General features: G+C 39.3%; 1 protein-coding gene, 1 long non-coding RNA gene and 1 other non-coding gene across 3 annotated transcripts; 1 reads left to right on the top strand and 2 right to left on the bottom strand.

Annotated features, from left to right (window-relative positions):
* Positions 1–577: 577 nt before the first annotated feature.
* Positions 578–778, bottom strand: LOC148128057 (uncharacterized). The gene is made up of 2 exons (XR_015740861.1): positions 695–778; positions 578–663 (listed from the first exon to the last, which is right to left on the bottom strand). It is a non-coding gene; the product is annotated as an uncharacterized LOC148128057 (long non-coding RNA).
* A 4,957-nt stretch (positions 779–5,735) lies between these two features.
* TRNAL-UAA (transfer RNA leucine (anticodon UAA)) lies at positions 5,736–5,818 on the top strand. Its single transcript has one exon. It is a non-coding gene; the product is annotated as a tRNA-Leu (tRNA).
* A 1,099-nt stretch (positions 5,819–6,917) lies between these two features.
* Positions 6,918–15,634, bottom strand: LOC113448825 (C-type lectin BjL). Its single transcript, XM_026719636.2, has 6 exons — positions 15,477–15,634; positions 14,467–14,582; positions 11,581–11,727; positions 10,508–10,622; positions 8,369–8,441; positions 6,918–7,156 (listed from the first exon to the last, which is right to left on the bottom strand). Exons 1-6 carry the CDS (start codon positions 15,532–15,534, stop codon positions 7,138–7,140), a joined length of 528 nt encoding a protein of 175 aa, XP_026575421.1. The 5' UTR covers positions 15,535–15,634; the 3' UTR covers positions 6,918–7,137.
* Positions 15,635–17,282: the final 1,648 nt, after the last annotated feature.

Here is a 17,282-nt window from a genome sequence, read left to right as displayed (position 1 = left end):
CAAGGTGGCCCCTTGAAATTTGGACAGTGAATACTTTCTGCTATTGACTATGTCCAACCAATGAACAATGGAAGGGAAGAGCAGAAGAAAAGAAAGGTTAATGTTTTGCCAAAGCTACTAATAAGCCATTTTTATAAATGTAGCAATATAGTGTTTACCTATTTTGAAGTATTCTTAATGAGAGATTATCATACATGTATATCGATTCTTGTTCCTTTTTTTCCTGCTTATAGGTATCTCACATCTGAAAGATCTTTACTCATGGCAGATAAATATACATAGACAGATTCTGTGAACTTTTATTACTCAACACCTGGTGGGGAAAAACATTTGGTAAAACCTAAAGAACCTAGTTTCTCTAACTCTCTCCAATGATACCTCTACTGTAGGTGTTGCTTTTCATCAAGATTCAGTGGAACTAATTAGATAAATATATTATCCAAGGTTAAGAAGAATTGGGAGTTTACCCTGAAAACAATTGGGTGATTAGGCCTGTTTGAAATCAGTTATACAGGCAGGCGGAGTGGTTTCATTCACTTGTTTTGTGCGAGTAAGAAGAAATGTTGCCTGTATATCCTCTTTGAGTTCTGGGGTTTTATGTATCAGGACATAATAAAAATCATCAACTGGTCCTTAGCAGTTCTTAAAAGTATGTAAATACAACTCATATGATCAATAACACATGACATATAACAAACATAAAATCCATCTCATCTTGGGCACCCTTTTTTTGAACTATTACCATCTGGCAGACGGTATCAGAATATTAAAAACAAGCACAAATAGACTGAAAGACAGCTTCTATCCCAGGGCAGTAGCTCTTTTGAATTTTGCTGTATAGTACACTGTTGCGGGTTTTCGGTTCAATGTGTGGAGTGTGAAGGATGTGTGTTTGTTGTGTTTATTTTCATGGTCATGATGTGCACTGAAGATGGTGTTTGATTTCGTTGTACGAGGTGCAATGACAATAAAGTAAACTAAATTAAACACCATGTCATCTATTTTACCAAAAAGACAAAAACAAAATGAAGAAGCCATGTGTGGAAAAGCTAAATACACCTTTATAATGCTTCCAAATAGGCGTGAAGGGCTAAGTAACAGCCAGGTGCTGTTAATTGAGTGCCCTTAGATCAAATGATCACCAGCAAGTGTGGCTACCTTTATAAAAGTTGGAGTGTTAGGGGTTTGCTGGACTTCAGTATTGAGGTATGTGTCAATAGAATGCCAAAGAAGAAATACATCAGCAATGATCTTAGAGAAGGAATTGTTGCTGCCATTGTTCTGGGGAGGGTTATAAGACAATTTTCAAACAATTTAAAGTCCATCATTCTACAGGGAGGAAGATTATTCATAAGTGGAAAACATTCAAGATGGTTGCCAATCTTCCCAGGAGTAGGTGTCCCAGCAAACTCATCCCAAGGTCAGACAGTGCAATGTTCAGATAAATTGCAAAAAATCCCAAGAGTTACATCTTTGACTCTACAGGCTTCAGCAGGTTCATGATAGTACAACTTAAAAGACTGAACAGATATGGTTGGTTTGGAAGGATTGCCAGGAGAAAGCCTCTTCTCTGTAAAAAGGACATGGCAGCATGACTTAGGTTTGCCAAATTGCATCTGAACAAATCATAAGGCTTCTGGAACACTGTCCTTTGGGCAGATGAGACCAAGATGGACATATTTGGCCACAATGCACAGTGCCACATTTGGCAAAAACCAAGCAGCATATTGGCACAAGCATCTTATACTGACCATCAAGCATGGCTGTGGAGGTGTGATGATTTGGGCTTGTTTTGCAGCCACAGGACCTGGGCACCTTGCAATCATTGACTCAATCATGAATATTGTGTATACCAAAGTATTTTAGAGTCAAATTGTGAGGCCATCTTTCTGACAGCTAAAGCTTGGCTGATATTGGGTCATGCAACAGAACAATTTAAGGTGTTTCACTGGCCCAAAGTCCAGACCTCAACCCAATTGAAATGCTGTGCCAGGACCTCAAGGGAACTGTGCATAGACAAATGAACCGAGGCAATGTTGTAATGAAGAGTGGATCAAAATTCCTTCACAATAATGTGAGAGACTGATAGTCCTACAGAAAACAACTGCTTAGTGTTACTGCTGGTGGAATGGTGGTTCTACAAGCTATTGAATCATAAGGTATACTTAGTTTTTCACATGTGGCTTCTCCGTTTTGGTTTTTTGTAAAATAAATGATGACATGGTGTTATATGTTATGTGTTGTTCATCTGAGGTTGTATTTACATACTTTTAAGAACTGCTAAGAACCAGTTGATTATTTTTACTATGTCCTGATACATAAAACCATAAAACTCAAAAGAGGGTGTTGTTCATCTGAGGTATTTTCTTAATTTTAGGAACTGCTAAGGACCAGGTGATTTTTTTAAATGTTCTGATATGTAAAACCATAGAACTCAGAGGGCCCACTACTTACTTTTCACATGAGTTGTATCTTCTCTCTAAAAAAAAAATCAACTTAGCACTGGCAAGGAGTTTTCTGAGCTGAAACCCTGGCACTGTGAAAGAAGCCTTTCTAAAGTTTTCCCTCATTCCAGTCTGTACCATGAAAGATGTTAAGTCTTCCTTGTTTCAAAAAAAACACCCCCTAGTACCTCAGGTGCCTTTCCTCACTGCTGCTGTATTTATTTGTGGGATGCTTTAAATGGCATGGGTGTGGTTGAAGTGTTGCCTGGTTGCTGCATTTTTCTTCTTGCCTTCAATAACACCTCACACCCATCCCTGAGTCTTCTGCAGTAACTTGATTCCTCTGGGATTTGCCCTTAAACAGCAAGTACTGGACACCATGTTCTTTGCTTCAGGTGATAAAATATCTTGAGTTGAACTTGCTTCTAGGGCCTTGAGTAGTTTGTTTTCAGAATCTGCTAGAAGTTCATCCATTTCAAACCAATGTTGCAGATCAAGGCTGATCAATAAAGTGATATAGGCAGTTGGAGATTTGACACCTAGAAAGAAAACAAGATGTCAGTTCTGTCTGGATATGGTTTAAGTGTCATGCATATGCTTCTATTTTTTGAGCACTGGTTGCCTCTGTTGGCTGAAGTTCAAAATCAATGACCCCATTACACCAGTAACTGCCTATTTGTAGGGCAGTCTAGTAACATTTTCCCAGAAAGATGAAAGGTTCCATGTAAATGAACATTTGTTTTCAGAAAAAATAAACCTTTTCAAGACTCTGTAGCACACACTTCTTTAAATATATGGTACTTCACTGTAATCTGGGAATGTATCTGCTTTATCCATGGAACTGGTAAGCACAATTTTTAGATACATAACTTGAAGGCATTTGTAGAATAGATTTTAGAGCAACAGCACACATTTTACATACAAAAGCATTAGACTGCATTTACAATTTAAAAGAAAACCCGGTTTCCTCACGTTTCAGGAGAAATACAAACAAGACCATTAGTAAAATCTCAGGATTCTACATAAAAGCTGAGACTCCTTTACAGACAATTGTATTTATGAGGGTGGACAATTCTGAAATACTCAATTCTGCATACAGACTGATCAAACTTGTAATGTTAAGCAATACTGCATTAGGAAATACTACTAAGTTTCTGCAACTTGAACATAATTTTCTTCAATTCTGAACATAAAGCACATTTCTGACCACTTTACACTAAACATTTAGAAAATCAAGAACCCCAAGTCAACTGCTTCAGAGGCAATAATTTCCATTTTTAACCTTTCTTTGAAAATGGTTTTTTTTAAAAAAAACAACAGTTGGTAGGCCTTTTTGTCATTTATCCAAAATTTGGTACAGGTTGGAGAGGCTGCCTCATCCAGTTTCAAAACTTTTCCAGCTCTGATACTTTTGTTAAAAGATTTGAGATTACTGAATTTGACCTCTGACAAAGCTGGAAAATGCTGGCAATAGCACAATACCATTAGGATTCTGCATATTCACAGAATGTACAGTATGAAGAAATGTTAATATTAGAGCCAGAAAATGGAGCTCTCCTATACCTATTTCACTGAAAAGATTCATCAAGAAAATTGTGATTTTAATAATGGAATTCCAAGAATAATTGCAAATTATATATTGCTGAAGAACAAAAGTACGGTAGAGTTCATGTATTACAATATTTTACTTGTGACAATTCTGAAAAAGCCAAAACAGATTTTTTTTTCTATTTTGTTTTAGTGCAGTGGTAATAAAAGTGACTTCTATGGCCCTATATAAACTGGCAAGATGTTTAGTAATCCAGACAAAACTTTTGGCCATCTTATTTCCATAACCTTATTTAACAAAAATGAACTCGAGAGTTAATGTTGCAGCACTAAGTCTGCTTATTAGAACCTAAAACAGCTTTGGGCTCATTTATATGACAGGGCTATAAATTCTCTTTGAATCTTTTGATGAAAGATAGCAACACAGTCTAAGTCAGGAGCAAAATATGGAATGACCACAGGGACCCTTCTGGAACTTAGACCGCATGTGTGGAACTTCAGGCCAATCACTGAGCATCAAAAAAAGAACACTTTTATACCAAAATTTAAAAAACAAAAAACTGGAAAGATTATTTCCAAAGCAATCTGTGCTTAGGGTTATTAATTATAACTGAAATTAATTACATGCTTGTCATTGGGGGGAGCCTCTGGTGAAACTCAAACTTATTACTTGCAAATCTGGGGGTTCTTCAGAAATCTCTGCCAGAAAGCCCTGCAATTTCGTTCTGTTCTTTGTCTCTTAAACGTATAACTTCCTACATCTTTACTGGAATGTAAAAAGGAAACAAGTTACTTGGATCTTAGAACTGCAGTTACATCTGGAATGAAGCCGTCGTCAGCAAAATAAATAAAATCCCGAAATAAAGTTAAGAATGAGATTATGAAAGTTCTTGGTTTTTTTGTTTTTAACCCTAAATCAATGTTTAGCGTTTATCGGAAACCAAAATCATGCAACCAGTCCGGTAACTTTAAATCTGAGGCCGTGCTCCTTATTCCCTACTGAGCGACCGGACGGGGCCGATCACGGGGTGCAAGCAGGGTGCCAGGTTCTTCCCTGCCAGAACTACCGCGACCACCTTCAGCAACTGGGCTTGACCTCAACCACCTCGAGATCCCTCTGGCAACTTCTCCTTAGCCCACACGCAACACGCTCTGCTGTCAGAATGGATACGAGGGAGGAAGGATCCGGTCTAGGGGGCCCAGGAGCGTATTGGTTTTTATTTATTTAGCGTATGACAAATACATGGACTCACAGTGGTTCAAATGTTAATGTCCAGTCCACCCTTATTGCTTAATGCGAAAAGACAGGAATGAAATGCTTTGTCTGGACTTGCGGGGCAAGGCAGGATGCCCCTAGTCCGGCAGGGAGGGAGGGGAAAGGAGCTGGAGGACCCCGGTTGCCTCAGGAGAGGAATCCCCACTGATGCAGCTCCCCACCCTCTAAACTCGGCGCAACTGAGACACGCCGCCCCGCGAGTCTCCCCTTTCTTTCCCGCTGACGCTTCCAGGTGCGACGGGATTGGCTCCTCTGCTCCTCATTTTAGGCGGGGCCAATTTGCCAGCAGGTGAGGTCTTCGCCTTAAAAGCGAAGTCGGGGAGCGGAGGTCGCGCGCGTCGGAGGGGTTTATGAAGCCGAACTTTGGGAAGAGGGAGTTGCGGTTCCTGCGGCTCGGTCGGCTCGGCGGGAAATGTTACTTCAATGTCAGAGTGTTCCCAAGCTTTCCGAATTACTTTTCCTAAGTTACCAGAATGGCCGAGTGGTTAAGGCGTTGGACTTAAGTTCCAATAGACGTGAGTCTGCGTGGGTTCGAACCCCACTTCTGGTAGTGAGTGGCCTTTTTTTTCCCCCTCCTCTTTTAACGCCGAAGATCTGCACTAAAGCAGTGAGGAGCCGCTGGGGCCGACTGGGTGTTTTGAAGGCGTTAGATTTCATTCGAATCTATTTCATTCATGACGACGCTTGGAGCAGTGTTTTGGGCATTATCTGAGTAGCTTGGTTTATCACAATATTCAATTTCCGGCAATTCGAAATCTCTCTCCCCATCTCCCTTCCCCTGTCTCTCCTTCCCTCCCCTCCCCTCTCCCTCGCCCCCCCCTCTCTCTTTCCCTCTCCCTCCCTGTCTCTCACTCTCCCTCCTTCCCTCTCTCTTTCCTCCCTCCCTCCCCTCCCCCCCCATCTGTCTCTCTCTCTCTCTCTCTCTCTCCCCGTCTCCCTCCCTCTCTCTCTCCCCCTTGTAGGATTTTGTGGGTGGTACAATATATTAGGTTGTTATCCCTGTGATGGCAACTTAGCAGGAACAGAATAATGCACAGAAATTCTCAAAAGTAATGCTGAATCCTGGGTACTAGTGGATGAAGTGCTGTGAATCAAGCTTAATCTAAAAGGTGTACCTTTTCTTTTAAGTATACTGAGTTATTTGCACCAAGACAAATTCCTTGTATGTCCAATCACACTTGGCCAATAAAGAATTCTATTCTATATTCTATTCTATTCATCCTTTGCAATGTAACAGCGTACTAATCATTTTCTTCAGAATTTTCTTGATTCTACTGTTGCCTACTCACACAAAAAGCTACCTGAACTTTTTACACATGAAAGAAAGGTATTTGTCATCCATCAAGGATTTCAGGAATAATGGAATGGATTATGGAATAAATAGAACAATTGTTCATTTGTTCATTTAGATACTTAATTATTAGTTTATATAAATTGCCATAGAAGTACTTTCAGTGCGTTCACTGGAATTCAAGCAATCTGGGACTTGATACTACTTATTAAATAGGATGAAATTAATATGTATGGCTATTTCAGGTTTACTGCTATTAAATCCTTGGGTAATTTTATACCTTAATCTTCAGCAGAATTATCAGTAGTCCACAGTATAAAGTTGTAAGTTCCTGAATCAAATAATAACATGAGCAACATAAAACCAGCAATTTTTATTTGAATCTCAATAAAAATGATTTTAAAAAGATTTTATAGTGGTAAAATCCAGTTGCTCCTACAGAATAAGGCAAATAGTGTGATCTGCACTGAAACAAGTTTCTCGAGAAAGTTGCTGAGGAAAAGCAAAGCTTTACAGAATAATCTTCCAGGGTAGAAATAAGCCTTCTGCAGCTTGGGAATGTGTGTCTCTCATATCTCCTAACAAGAAGTGCATCCTCTGTTTAGGAAAGAAAAAAGCTGACAGTCAAACCACAAACACATATGTTACACCAGCTTTGTGCAATATATTGCTATGCAAATTATGTCCTTAGAAATAACCCTCCCTGTACTTGAGCAAATGACTCCTAGATTAACATCCCCCAGTGTGCAGTGTGATTCTCAAGTGCAAAACTATTGCAGCAGAAAAAAGAGATGGGATTTATGCTAAGTTATGGAGACTGGCTGCTCTGAGGACAAATATGGAGCTGGCTTATCACATTATTCTAAATTAAACCCCAATGAGAATAACCGGCTGGCTTGAGAGAAGGGCAGGAAAAGAAGGGAGATGACCATAATGTGTGATCATAAAATGAGCTCTCTGGTCTAGTGAAGGCTTCAGGCTAGAAACCAGGAGAGTCTTGAGTTCTAGTCCTACCTTAGGCGAGGTGACTTCAGGCGAGTCACTCTCAACCCAACCCACCTTTTCTTGTGGGGAAGATAGGAAGGGAAAGTTGTGTTATGGCACCTTGAGCTACTTATGAAGTAATAAAGATTGGATTTCAAAATAATACGTATCTTGCAAGCCAGTTCCTGCATTGTTGAGTCATAATGTTGGTCTAGCATGCTGTGTGAACACAGGCACTGTGTTTCTAAACTGTGGCTCAGAGTAATGTATAAACCCAGTCTTAAGAATTTGAGAAACTATCTGCATCCCATTGCACACCTGATTTTCTTTCCATGCAAAGAAATTATGTGTGCAATGGGATGCAGATAGTTTCTCAAATTATTAAGTCTGGGTTTATGCCTGCATATATTTGATTCCACTGAGAGAGCTTCTTATGTAAAAATGAGGATCTGCCACTGAAAGGAAAGGCTTTTGGCAAATTTAACCCAATGCATTTAGGAATGGGAATCTGAGCATATGAAATGGGTATAAAGCTTTGGGATGGAAATTTTACTGGTGTGAAATTTTATATCATGTTTAAAAAATTGAAGCAACATAGAAAAATAAAATAAACATTTCACCATCTATTTTTCACTGTCATAATAATTTCTGGAAATAAATTGTCAGGAAATCACCCATAGTATGTTGCAAGATGTGAAAGTTCTTTTTTCTTTTAACAAATAAATGCTGTCTGGCAATTGCATCCGGAAGCTGTCAGCTCCCGTTGATGTGTTGCACAATAGAAGAGTTAGAGCCAGCTTTTAAAAAAATAATTTCAGCTCTTACCTATTTGCTAGATAATATTTACAAACAGATAAGAGTTTCCAATAATTGCCATAATCATTCCAGGAAACCTTTCCTAAAGGAGAAAGAACAAAATCACTGGTTAAACTACACAGAAATTGCTTTCTAAAGTTCAGTAAATAGCTTTACAATTTCTGTTTTTGAGATTGTGGTACAACATAACTGTGGGAGGAGTAATATGGACATAATTTAAGCAAGAGATAGGTACCTTTGAAATTTTGAGAGCATATGAGGATCATAACACACAAAAAGACTATTGTTGAGATCTGCCTATTCACAAAAGGGATGCCATAATCAGTAAGGCCATTCTCTATGTTCCCCTAAAATAAAACCTAGCCCGAAAATAAGACCTAGCCTGATTTTTTTTTACCATGCAATGGCACTGGTGCACCACACAACCTCCTGCCCCCTTGTGGCCATGAGAAAGCAGAAGTGGCTCTCCCACAAATGAAAAAAAAAGACAGCCCCCCAAAATAAGCCCTATTGCTTATTTTGGAGCCCCCCCCAATATAAGACTGGGTCTTATTTTGGGGGAAACACAAGTATCTAGAATAAAAGCTAGCCCCCACAAAGCACTTTGTATTCCAAGTGCAATTTTAATAAGGCCTAAAGATTTCCTGCTAAAGACTGTATTTGTCAACCTGTTAGTTTTGTACTTCAACAAGTATTTTTTAAAATGTAAGTGTAGCAAGATGCCTGGTGAGACACCATGTTCTCTGCCCTTGGTTTAAGCCAACATTTTAGACCTCCCCACTGGAGGCCAAAGAAAGATGCTTACAGTAGTTAGGGAGGCTGTGTGCAATGTTTAAAAGTTTAAAACTCTCGAGTTGCCAGCTGTTTTGTAAAGCTTATTGGCATGAGTGAAGCATTCTTGAAGTAGTTACCATCTTCTGTAATGCCTGCTTGCTTTGAAAGCTTTTGTAGTTCATTTAGGAATAGATATGCAGCACTTCTGGTGGGACTGCCAGTATAGTGAAGCAGCAGTGCAAGCCAGTGTATGCAGAACTACCTCGGTACACCCTCAAAGCAGCCATACTGAGTCACAACAGCTTCAAGTATTTTGTACCAATGCATCCTGGCCTTCCAAATGCACAACCTTATTATAGATGGTCCTCTACTTAGAACCATCTGTTTAATGACCATGTAAAGTTATAAGACATTGAAAAAGTGTCTTATGACAGGTCTTTACACTTGCAACCACTGCATCATCCCCACAATTATTTGATCAAAATTTGGATGCTTGGCCACTGGCATGTATTTACAGTGGTTGTAATGTCCCAAAGTCATGGAATATGCATTTGCAACCATTCTCAGCCAGCTTCCAATAAGCAAACGCAATGAGGGAATGGATTTGCTTAACAATCCTAGGATTCACAACCATGGCAAAAAAAAAAAGTCATAAAATCATGTGCGACCACTTAACTGCCGTGCTTAGCAATAGAAAGCCTGGCCATAAGACAAGGACTACCTGCATATAACTGTATCATGGTCTCTAGCAAAAACCCACGGTATGATCCATAGAAACTCAGGGTGATCTAAGAGTGAGCCACAATGTCAGATGAGACTTTCCTATTGCACTATAGCCACGTTGGCACAGTGGTTAGAGTGCAGTACTGAGGCTATTTCTGCTGACTTGTCAGCCGCCTGCAATTTGGCAGTTTGAATCTCACCAGGTTGATTCATCCTTCTATCCTTCTGAGGTGGGTAAAATGAGGACCCAGATTATTGGCTGCTCCTGTAAACTGCTTAGAGAGGGCTGTAAAGTACTGTGAAGCGGTATATAAGTCTAAATGCTATTGCTATTAACTTGAAATGGTGGGAATTTTCCACCAAGTAATTCACCTTTAAAATAGAATGGATGCCTTACAGTCGCTGAGAGTATGATCATAGGTAAAAGAAGGCGGGGTATCTAAAATTCAGAACTGTCTTGCTTTCAGATGAGTACAATGCCCTTCACACAAGCAAGGGTTGCATCTAAGCAGTTACCAATAATGTATCACCCATGGATTCTCATTCTTAGTCATGTTGCAAAATTCTGCCCTCCTAAAAGCTATGCATAAGCCAATCCCTTCCTAAATATACCTCTCATTATATACTGGGTAATAAATATGTGAAAGTTACCATTGCGTATGAACCAGGAGCCAAGATAGTGTTCTCCTGACAATCCATCAGGTTGTTCAGAAGGAAATGAATTGAAATCAAATCTTGAACCATCAGTCCACACAAAGGTTCCCTCCTGAGGAAGTTTACAGAGTTTGTTAAAATAAATGTACTGGAATAAAAGATTACGATGTTCCTCAAACAACACCAACATGTTTTGTTTTGTGCAGAGCCAACCTTCTTTAATCGTGTACCATCCAAATATGCTAGACATTATTTCCCATAATCAGAGGGGCCATTGGTTGAAGACAATACATGGGAAAAGTGAGTTGGGAGAAGGATGTGCAAAGCATAAACAATCACACTTTGCCATGTTGAGAGTTGTCTATCCTGAGGCAGGAATAAAGGGGGAGGGAGAGGGTAAAACCTGGTGCCCGTCATGCCCCAGTTGGAATCTGATTCTGAGGGAGAGGTGGAACAGCTGATAGGGAGTGGGAATGTGGCTCCAGTGAATGTGGAGGAAACTGGGGAAGGGCACAGGCCGGCTGGGCATTCAGAGGAAGACCAAGGCCCACCCCCTCTTCATCCTAGGGTACGCAGGGAGGAACGGATAAGGGAGCAATGTGGTTTATGGGGGAGGAAAGGGCCCTGATCCCCTTCATGGGCTGCAGCTGGGAAGACTGTTTAAAAGGGCAAACTGCACATGGCAAAGTTGCTGGAAGCAAAGCATGCATTATCTTTGTCGAGGCTTATCTAGGTCTATATGTGCCTTGTTATCTTTTGGAAGTCTGCAAGTTATTATCCTGGTCTGTCGTGTTAATTACTTCAGCGTGGTTTGTGTTGGTTTTTTTACTTTTACTTTATCTGTATTTTGGGTTCGGACTGCATTTCTTCCCTTTGTAGACTGTTTTTGGATGAGTTTGATCTCCCGCCGAGGATTATTGGACTTTGTGGGCCAAGTTGAAGGCATTAAAGGGAATTTATCTACTTTGGTGATTTTGTTATTTTTGTGCCACGCCCCGGGTCATCACAGTGCCTTTCCAGATCAGTGATTAAGCATTGATGTTGCCTTTTTTAAGATATAAAAATATTACCTTGAAGGTGTCATGTGCACCAATCCAGTAGGCCTCTCCTTTGTTGTAGTCCACTGGTCTGCCCATCAGATGAAAAATGAAATCATTTTCTTCAATGCTATGGACGGAGGCCAAGTGGGAGTTCGGAGTGTAACTCTGACAAGATATCTAAGAAGAAATCACAGCGAAGAGCACACCCACTTTTTATCAATCCCAGAATATCAGTTTCAGAAGAAGCTTATGCAAACGTCCTCATCAAATATTTCACTCGAGCTTTCCAAATCAATGTAATTAAGTGTTTTTGAAATATTTGAACTGAGCTTTTCAGAAGTTTGTGTGCCATTAGAAAACTCAAAAATTGTGTTACAAGGTCAAGATAACTGCTTGAAACCCATTCTGCATTCATAAAGTGGGGCAGGTTGAAAAAAAATCATCTTTCAATAAAACTACCATATCCAGACTGCAAAAACTGAAGGACAGCAAAAAGCTACAAAAAAATCTTAACTCTTTGCTAATGATTGCTCAGAGTTCTGCAGGCAGGTCTAATTTTAATCATTGTTTTTGATTCAAAAGCAAATTTCTCAGTAGATCCATTTAGCAGATTATTTAGAATCCTAAGTGCCTGTGCTGTGCTTTCAGGCGAAGGTCCACTGACTATTGCAGTGATAGTAACCTTTTAGCACCGAGTGTCCAAACTGCGTGTGCGTGCATGTGCAAGCAGAGACCCAAAGACCAGCTGTCCGGTGGGAGGCAAGGCATCCCAACACTGGAGCTCTGCCAGAGGTGAGATCTTTTTCTTTCATGAGCTTATTTTTCATTGTTTGCAGGGAAACAGAAGCTCACGAAAGAAATGCCACAGAGAGCTGAGCTTGGGCAGCGGCACATGTGGCCATAGAGCGGGCTCTGCATGCCACTGGTGGCACGTCTGCCCAGGGTTCACCATCACAGAACTAGAATAAGCAGGAGGCACCACCAAATTCAATTATCAGACCGGTTGGTTTGTTGGCTTGATATCTCTTAAAGCAAATATCATCTGCTGTCATGTTGAGGAGAAAAGAACAGGTTGCTGTAAGCTCACTAAATCTAAAGTGTTCTATAGGGCATGGGTTCGTCAACCTTTTGGACCTCAGGGACCACCAAACTCATAATTTTTAATCCCAGGGACCATTAACCGGTTCTGTGGGCATGGCCTAATTTGTGGGTGTGGCTTATGGTCATATGACTGGCTGGGCATGGCTTGTATGTAAATATTATAAGTATTTATATAAATATTGAATCTTTTATTTAAAAAATAGCAACTTTTACCCAAAATCAGGCAAAGCAGGCAGGCAGATTGAGATGTCACAGAATCATTTAGTGATCTATCTGTCATCGGCTAGCTCAGTCTGCCACATAAAATTTGCTTGCTGTGAGTCTGCACTGAATAATAGAACCTTCAGTCCTAAGGGAGGTTCGGCTGTGCTTAAAAGCAGAGCCAAAGATCTAAAGACTAGCTAGAAAGCAAGAAATCCAACCATTTTCTGCTTCCTAGCTAATCTAAATCTCCCGGCACAGAGAACAGATGATGGTCGGAAAAAGAAAAAATAGCAATTTAGCAGGCAAGTTTGCTGGGTAAGGAGTGAGTGGATGGGAATGGTTCCCGTGGGCCATGTGGATGGCGCAGCCTTGTGTTTCTGCGCAGCCTGGATTAATTGCTTTGGGGGGTGGGTTGCTCTTGGGGTGAGATTTCTCTGAGGCCCACCAAAATTTTCTCGCGGCCAAGCAGTGGCCCGTGGCCCAGCAGTTGGTGACTGCTGCTATAGGGTGCCTCTATTTATTCCCAAAAGCAATATTTGTAGCTAGCATAAGACTAGAAACTAGGAAGAAATGACCTCAAACAAAATGTGACCTGCAAATATTTTGGCTTGTGCATATCTAGGTAAGACTAACTAAACTGTGGCATTGTGCTACTTTGCATCTTTGAGAAGATGGGGACATAGATGGTAGGTTACCTAAATTGCATTACTGTAGGAAAAGCATTTAACTATTGTTGGCAAGGTATGTAAAGAGAGTTAGATGCATGTCTGTGGTTTTAAGTCATGGTCAAAATCTAGTTCACTTAAAGCAATTAAATCACTTTGAGGACACAACACAATTTTATTAATATGCCAAAAATAATACAGCGCAGTATATACTGGAGGAGCCCCAGCAAAGCTTTGATACTTGGCTAAGCAGCTGGGAGCAAAGGCAGAATCGAAGCTTACAGACCTTTGGCCCCTATATTCCAAGGCACGTTGTGCTCCAAATTGCAATCTTGTGAACTACCCAGAGTTGCTTAAAAAGGGAAGCCAGATATTTTTTTAAATCAATAAATCAAAGGCAAGACAAGGAAAAAGGCAAATACAGTGGAAATTACCATGTGACATTGGATTAAAAAAACCCCATCTGGTTGACCTTATTATTATTGTATTATCCCTAACTACTAGGTCAGCATAATAGCTCTGAGACAAGGTAAATGAGTAGAAACCTTTCTTTCTTTCTTTCTTTCTTTCTTTCTTTCTTTCTTTCTTTCTTTCTTTCTTTCTTTCTTTCATTCATTCATTCAAAATGTTTATGTAGCCACTTATCTTCTAACCAACTCTGGGTAGCTCCCCATCAAGTTAAAACAGCACATAAAATCCTATTAAAACTATAAAACTAAATGCATTAAAACATTAAATTTGGTTTCCTGGCCGCAAGAGAAACTCCTGTCTGCGTCTTCTCCCTGTTGTCACTCAGGTTAACTTCAGCTGGCTATGGATGTTCTCTTACAATTAATTACAATAAGCAATTCATATGTAGGGGTGTGGGGGGGGAACCTCTCATAGGTTTGGTCGCAAATGTTCTTGCCCCCGCAGTCTGTTCTACCACTGTATCCCCATCACTTACCTCAGCTTCAGTCCAGGTGTATAGCTGCCTCACAGCCTTGTAGCAGGCAGACTTATACTGCACCCAGCCATCTGCACACAAACCCTGGCCACAAAGACAGGTCTGGGCAGAGACATCTGATCCAAAGAGAAGTAAAAACAAAGATTTGGTCACTACATATTTCAGCTCATTTCATTTATCCCCACTTATATAATCCAAATGGAATCGATCTACCAGTAATCTGGGGGAAGAGAAGGTATGTGAAGGGGCCGTTACAGAAATGATGTATTTCTATGCCCTTTTACTCTGTTATCTCCTACTCAGTGTCAGTCCCGGGGCCTTATGATATAATTAAAAACAATCCAGTTTATTCTTTCTTAGAAATCCTCCATGGAATATATTATATCCAACCAATCAAGAATTGCTATTTAATCCTGCAGCCTTTATCTACAAAGGAGTAGAGCAATCCAATCCTCAGCTTACAACAGTTTGTGGCTGTTCAAAGTTACAATGGCACAGAAAAAGATTACTTATGACCATTTTTCACCCGACCTTTGTAGCATCCCCATGATTATGTGATCAAAATTCAAATGCTTGGCAATCGGTTCACATTTATGACCATTGCTGTATCCCAAGATCATGCCATCACTACCTGTAAGCATGTACACATTATGGACTTTGGGGTTTTGTTATAATTAAAAGGAGGCATTGATATTGTCGAGGAGATACCATACACTCTTAAAGACTGCAATCCCAGGCATTCTTCCCCCAAAGTCAGACCAGTGCCTGAATCTTGTGGCCCATACCTCTGGATAGGAATACATAAAAATAATCTGCAACATAGATATCAGCTCACTTTCTATTTCCTATTTTTATCCTTTGTTGCTTCTATTTTTCCCTTGCTGTCTGCTGAATGCTACTACTGCTACTATCATTACTACTATTACTAATATGGATATCTGACAGTTAATTTAGTAGAAGTTCCCAGTTCCCACTTTTCTCTTTTCTCCTTTGAACTAGTGTAAACTCACCATGCATGGAAGTGATTCCCAGAAAGGTGCAGATAAATAACCAGGACCACATTCTCATTGAGTAGAAGCAGCTCAAGCTAACAGTCAGATCAACAGGAAAGAGGCTGAAGAGCTTGAAGTTCCCCCTTGTATTTATGAGAGAAAAACGTTGTGTAAATAGTAATGTTGCACAATTAATTTTCCTAAATTGCATAAGTTGGGCATGTGTACACAGTATCTTGGCTGAAGATCTTTCTTCCTTATTTTAAAAAGAAATCTGAACACACAATACTGCCCAGCAAAGTCATCTCTAAAGTTGAAGACAAACAGAAATAAAAGAATATATATATATATATGTGTGTGTGTGTTATTCAGCTTTGTTCGGGTATTTTCCCACATCATTATAGTTGTGCTTTTAAAGTTGCACAACTAAAATGATGTGGGAAAATACCCGAACAAAGCTGAATAGCATACATGTAAGTACCCGCGAAAACTTAAGAAAACACACACATATATATATTTATATATATATAAAATTAACTTCTGATATTCTTCACAGCGGTTATAAGTAAAATTATAATTTCGTTTCTCTCTCTAAAAGTTATATCATAATTTTCTTCTTTCTATAATCCATCCTATCCAATCATCAAAGCCATACATCAGAAGTTCCTTTCTTTATTTTTACCCACAAGTCCATAGGAGGTTTCCATTCACCAATAAAGGTAGATGGTATCTTCTTTTAATCAAAGAAGTTAATCTATACATCTCAGCAAGATCTGTCATTTCACCACTTCTCTATAGTGGCTTGTGTTGAATCTTTTCACCTCTGGGCATATAATGCTGTAGTAATCATAACCTGAAATAATCTTCCATGGCTTTTTTCTAACTGTTCATCCATTAGTCCTAAAAGGAAAAGTTTTGGCTTCAATTAAATATTGATTCATATTTCAAACCATTGTTTTTAGCTTTTTGACATGTCTACCAAGCATAATAAAATGTCCCTTCATGTTGTTCACATTTCCAACTTATATTTGAAGTGCCTTGATACATTCTAGAGAATTTCTCATATAAGAAATTGGCATTGTAAACTATCACAACATAATTTTATCAAAATTCTCAGGTTCTTCAGATCTTAAAACAATATAAATCTCAACTCTTTCAATCACATGTTTTCCCATTGGTTCATATTATAACCAAAATTCTTGGCCCACTCTATCATGCATTCTTTAACCCGTTTTTCCTTTGTTTTAAACATTAACAAAAGTTTATCAATTTTAGCAATTACTTGTTCACCTTCAGTGAAGAATTATGCTTCAAATTCTGTCTTACTTTGCTCTAAACCAAAGTATTTAATATGACCATTCTGAATATTTCTGATCTTTGTAAATGGAAAAACCATGGACAACTGTAAATCCTTCTAATATTAATTGTTCTCTTGATTTCATTTTAAAATATGTTTGATGATTTTTCAATAATTCCTGTTACATCAATCATTTGTCCTTGCCTGCTGTTTCTCTTCATTGATATGCTTTTGAGCTAAGATCCATAAAGGTGTTTTTGGGCACAACATGGGTTTATATATATTCCATACTCTCACTATGGCACATCTAATAAAGTGACTTTTAAATTCCATTTTAATTTTAGCTTTACCATACCATAAATATTCATGTCATTCAAACTTCAGATCACGACCTTCTAATTCTAAAAGTCTGAATTAAAAAAAATCTACACAAATTCAATACAGTGATATCATTATAGATTAGGGACAGTGAGTTTTGCTTGCAGTGGATTTACTACCTGGAATCCTGACACCCACCTGATGTGGAT

The sequence above is a fragment of the Pseudonaja textilis genome, chromosome 1, assembly GCF_049901715.1.
Source record: "Pseudonaja textilis isolate UNSWEBS1 chromosome 1, rPseTex1.2, whole genome shotgun sequence".
NCBI lineage: Eukaryota > Metazoa > Chordata > Lepidosauria > Squamata > Elapidae > Pseudonaja > Pseudonaja textilis.
This window is presented reverse-complemented; position numbering and strand designations above follow the sequence as displayed.

What these genes read in the sequence shown, in the direction of transcription:
- LOC113448825 (XM_026719636.2), bottom strand. Translation starts at nt 15,534, where the DNA reads ATGAGAATGTGGTCCTGGTTATTTATCTGCACCTTTCTGGGAATCACT. An exon ending in GGGAATCACTTCCATGCATG is followed by an intron (nt 14,583 to 15,476) that starts GTGAGTTTACAC and finishes TCTTTGGATCAG; the next exon opens with ATGTCTCTGCCCAGACCTGT. An exon ending in CTCCTGGTTCATACGCAATG is followed by an intron (nt 8,442 to 10,507) that starts GTAACTTTCACA and finishes TTTCTCCTTTAG; the next exon opens with GAAAGGTTTCCTGGAATGAT.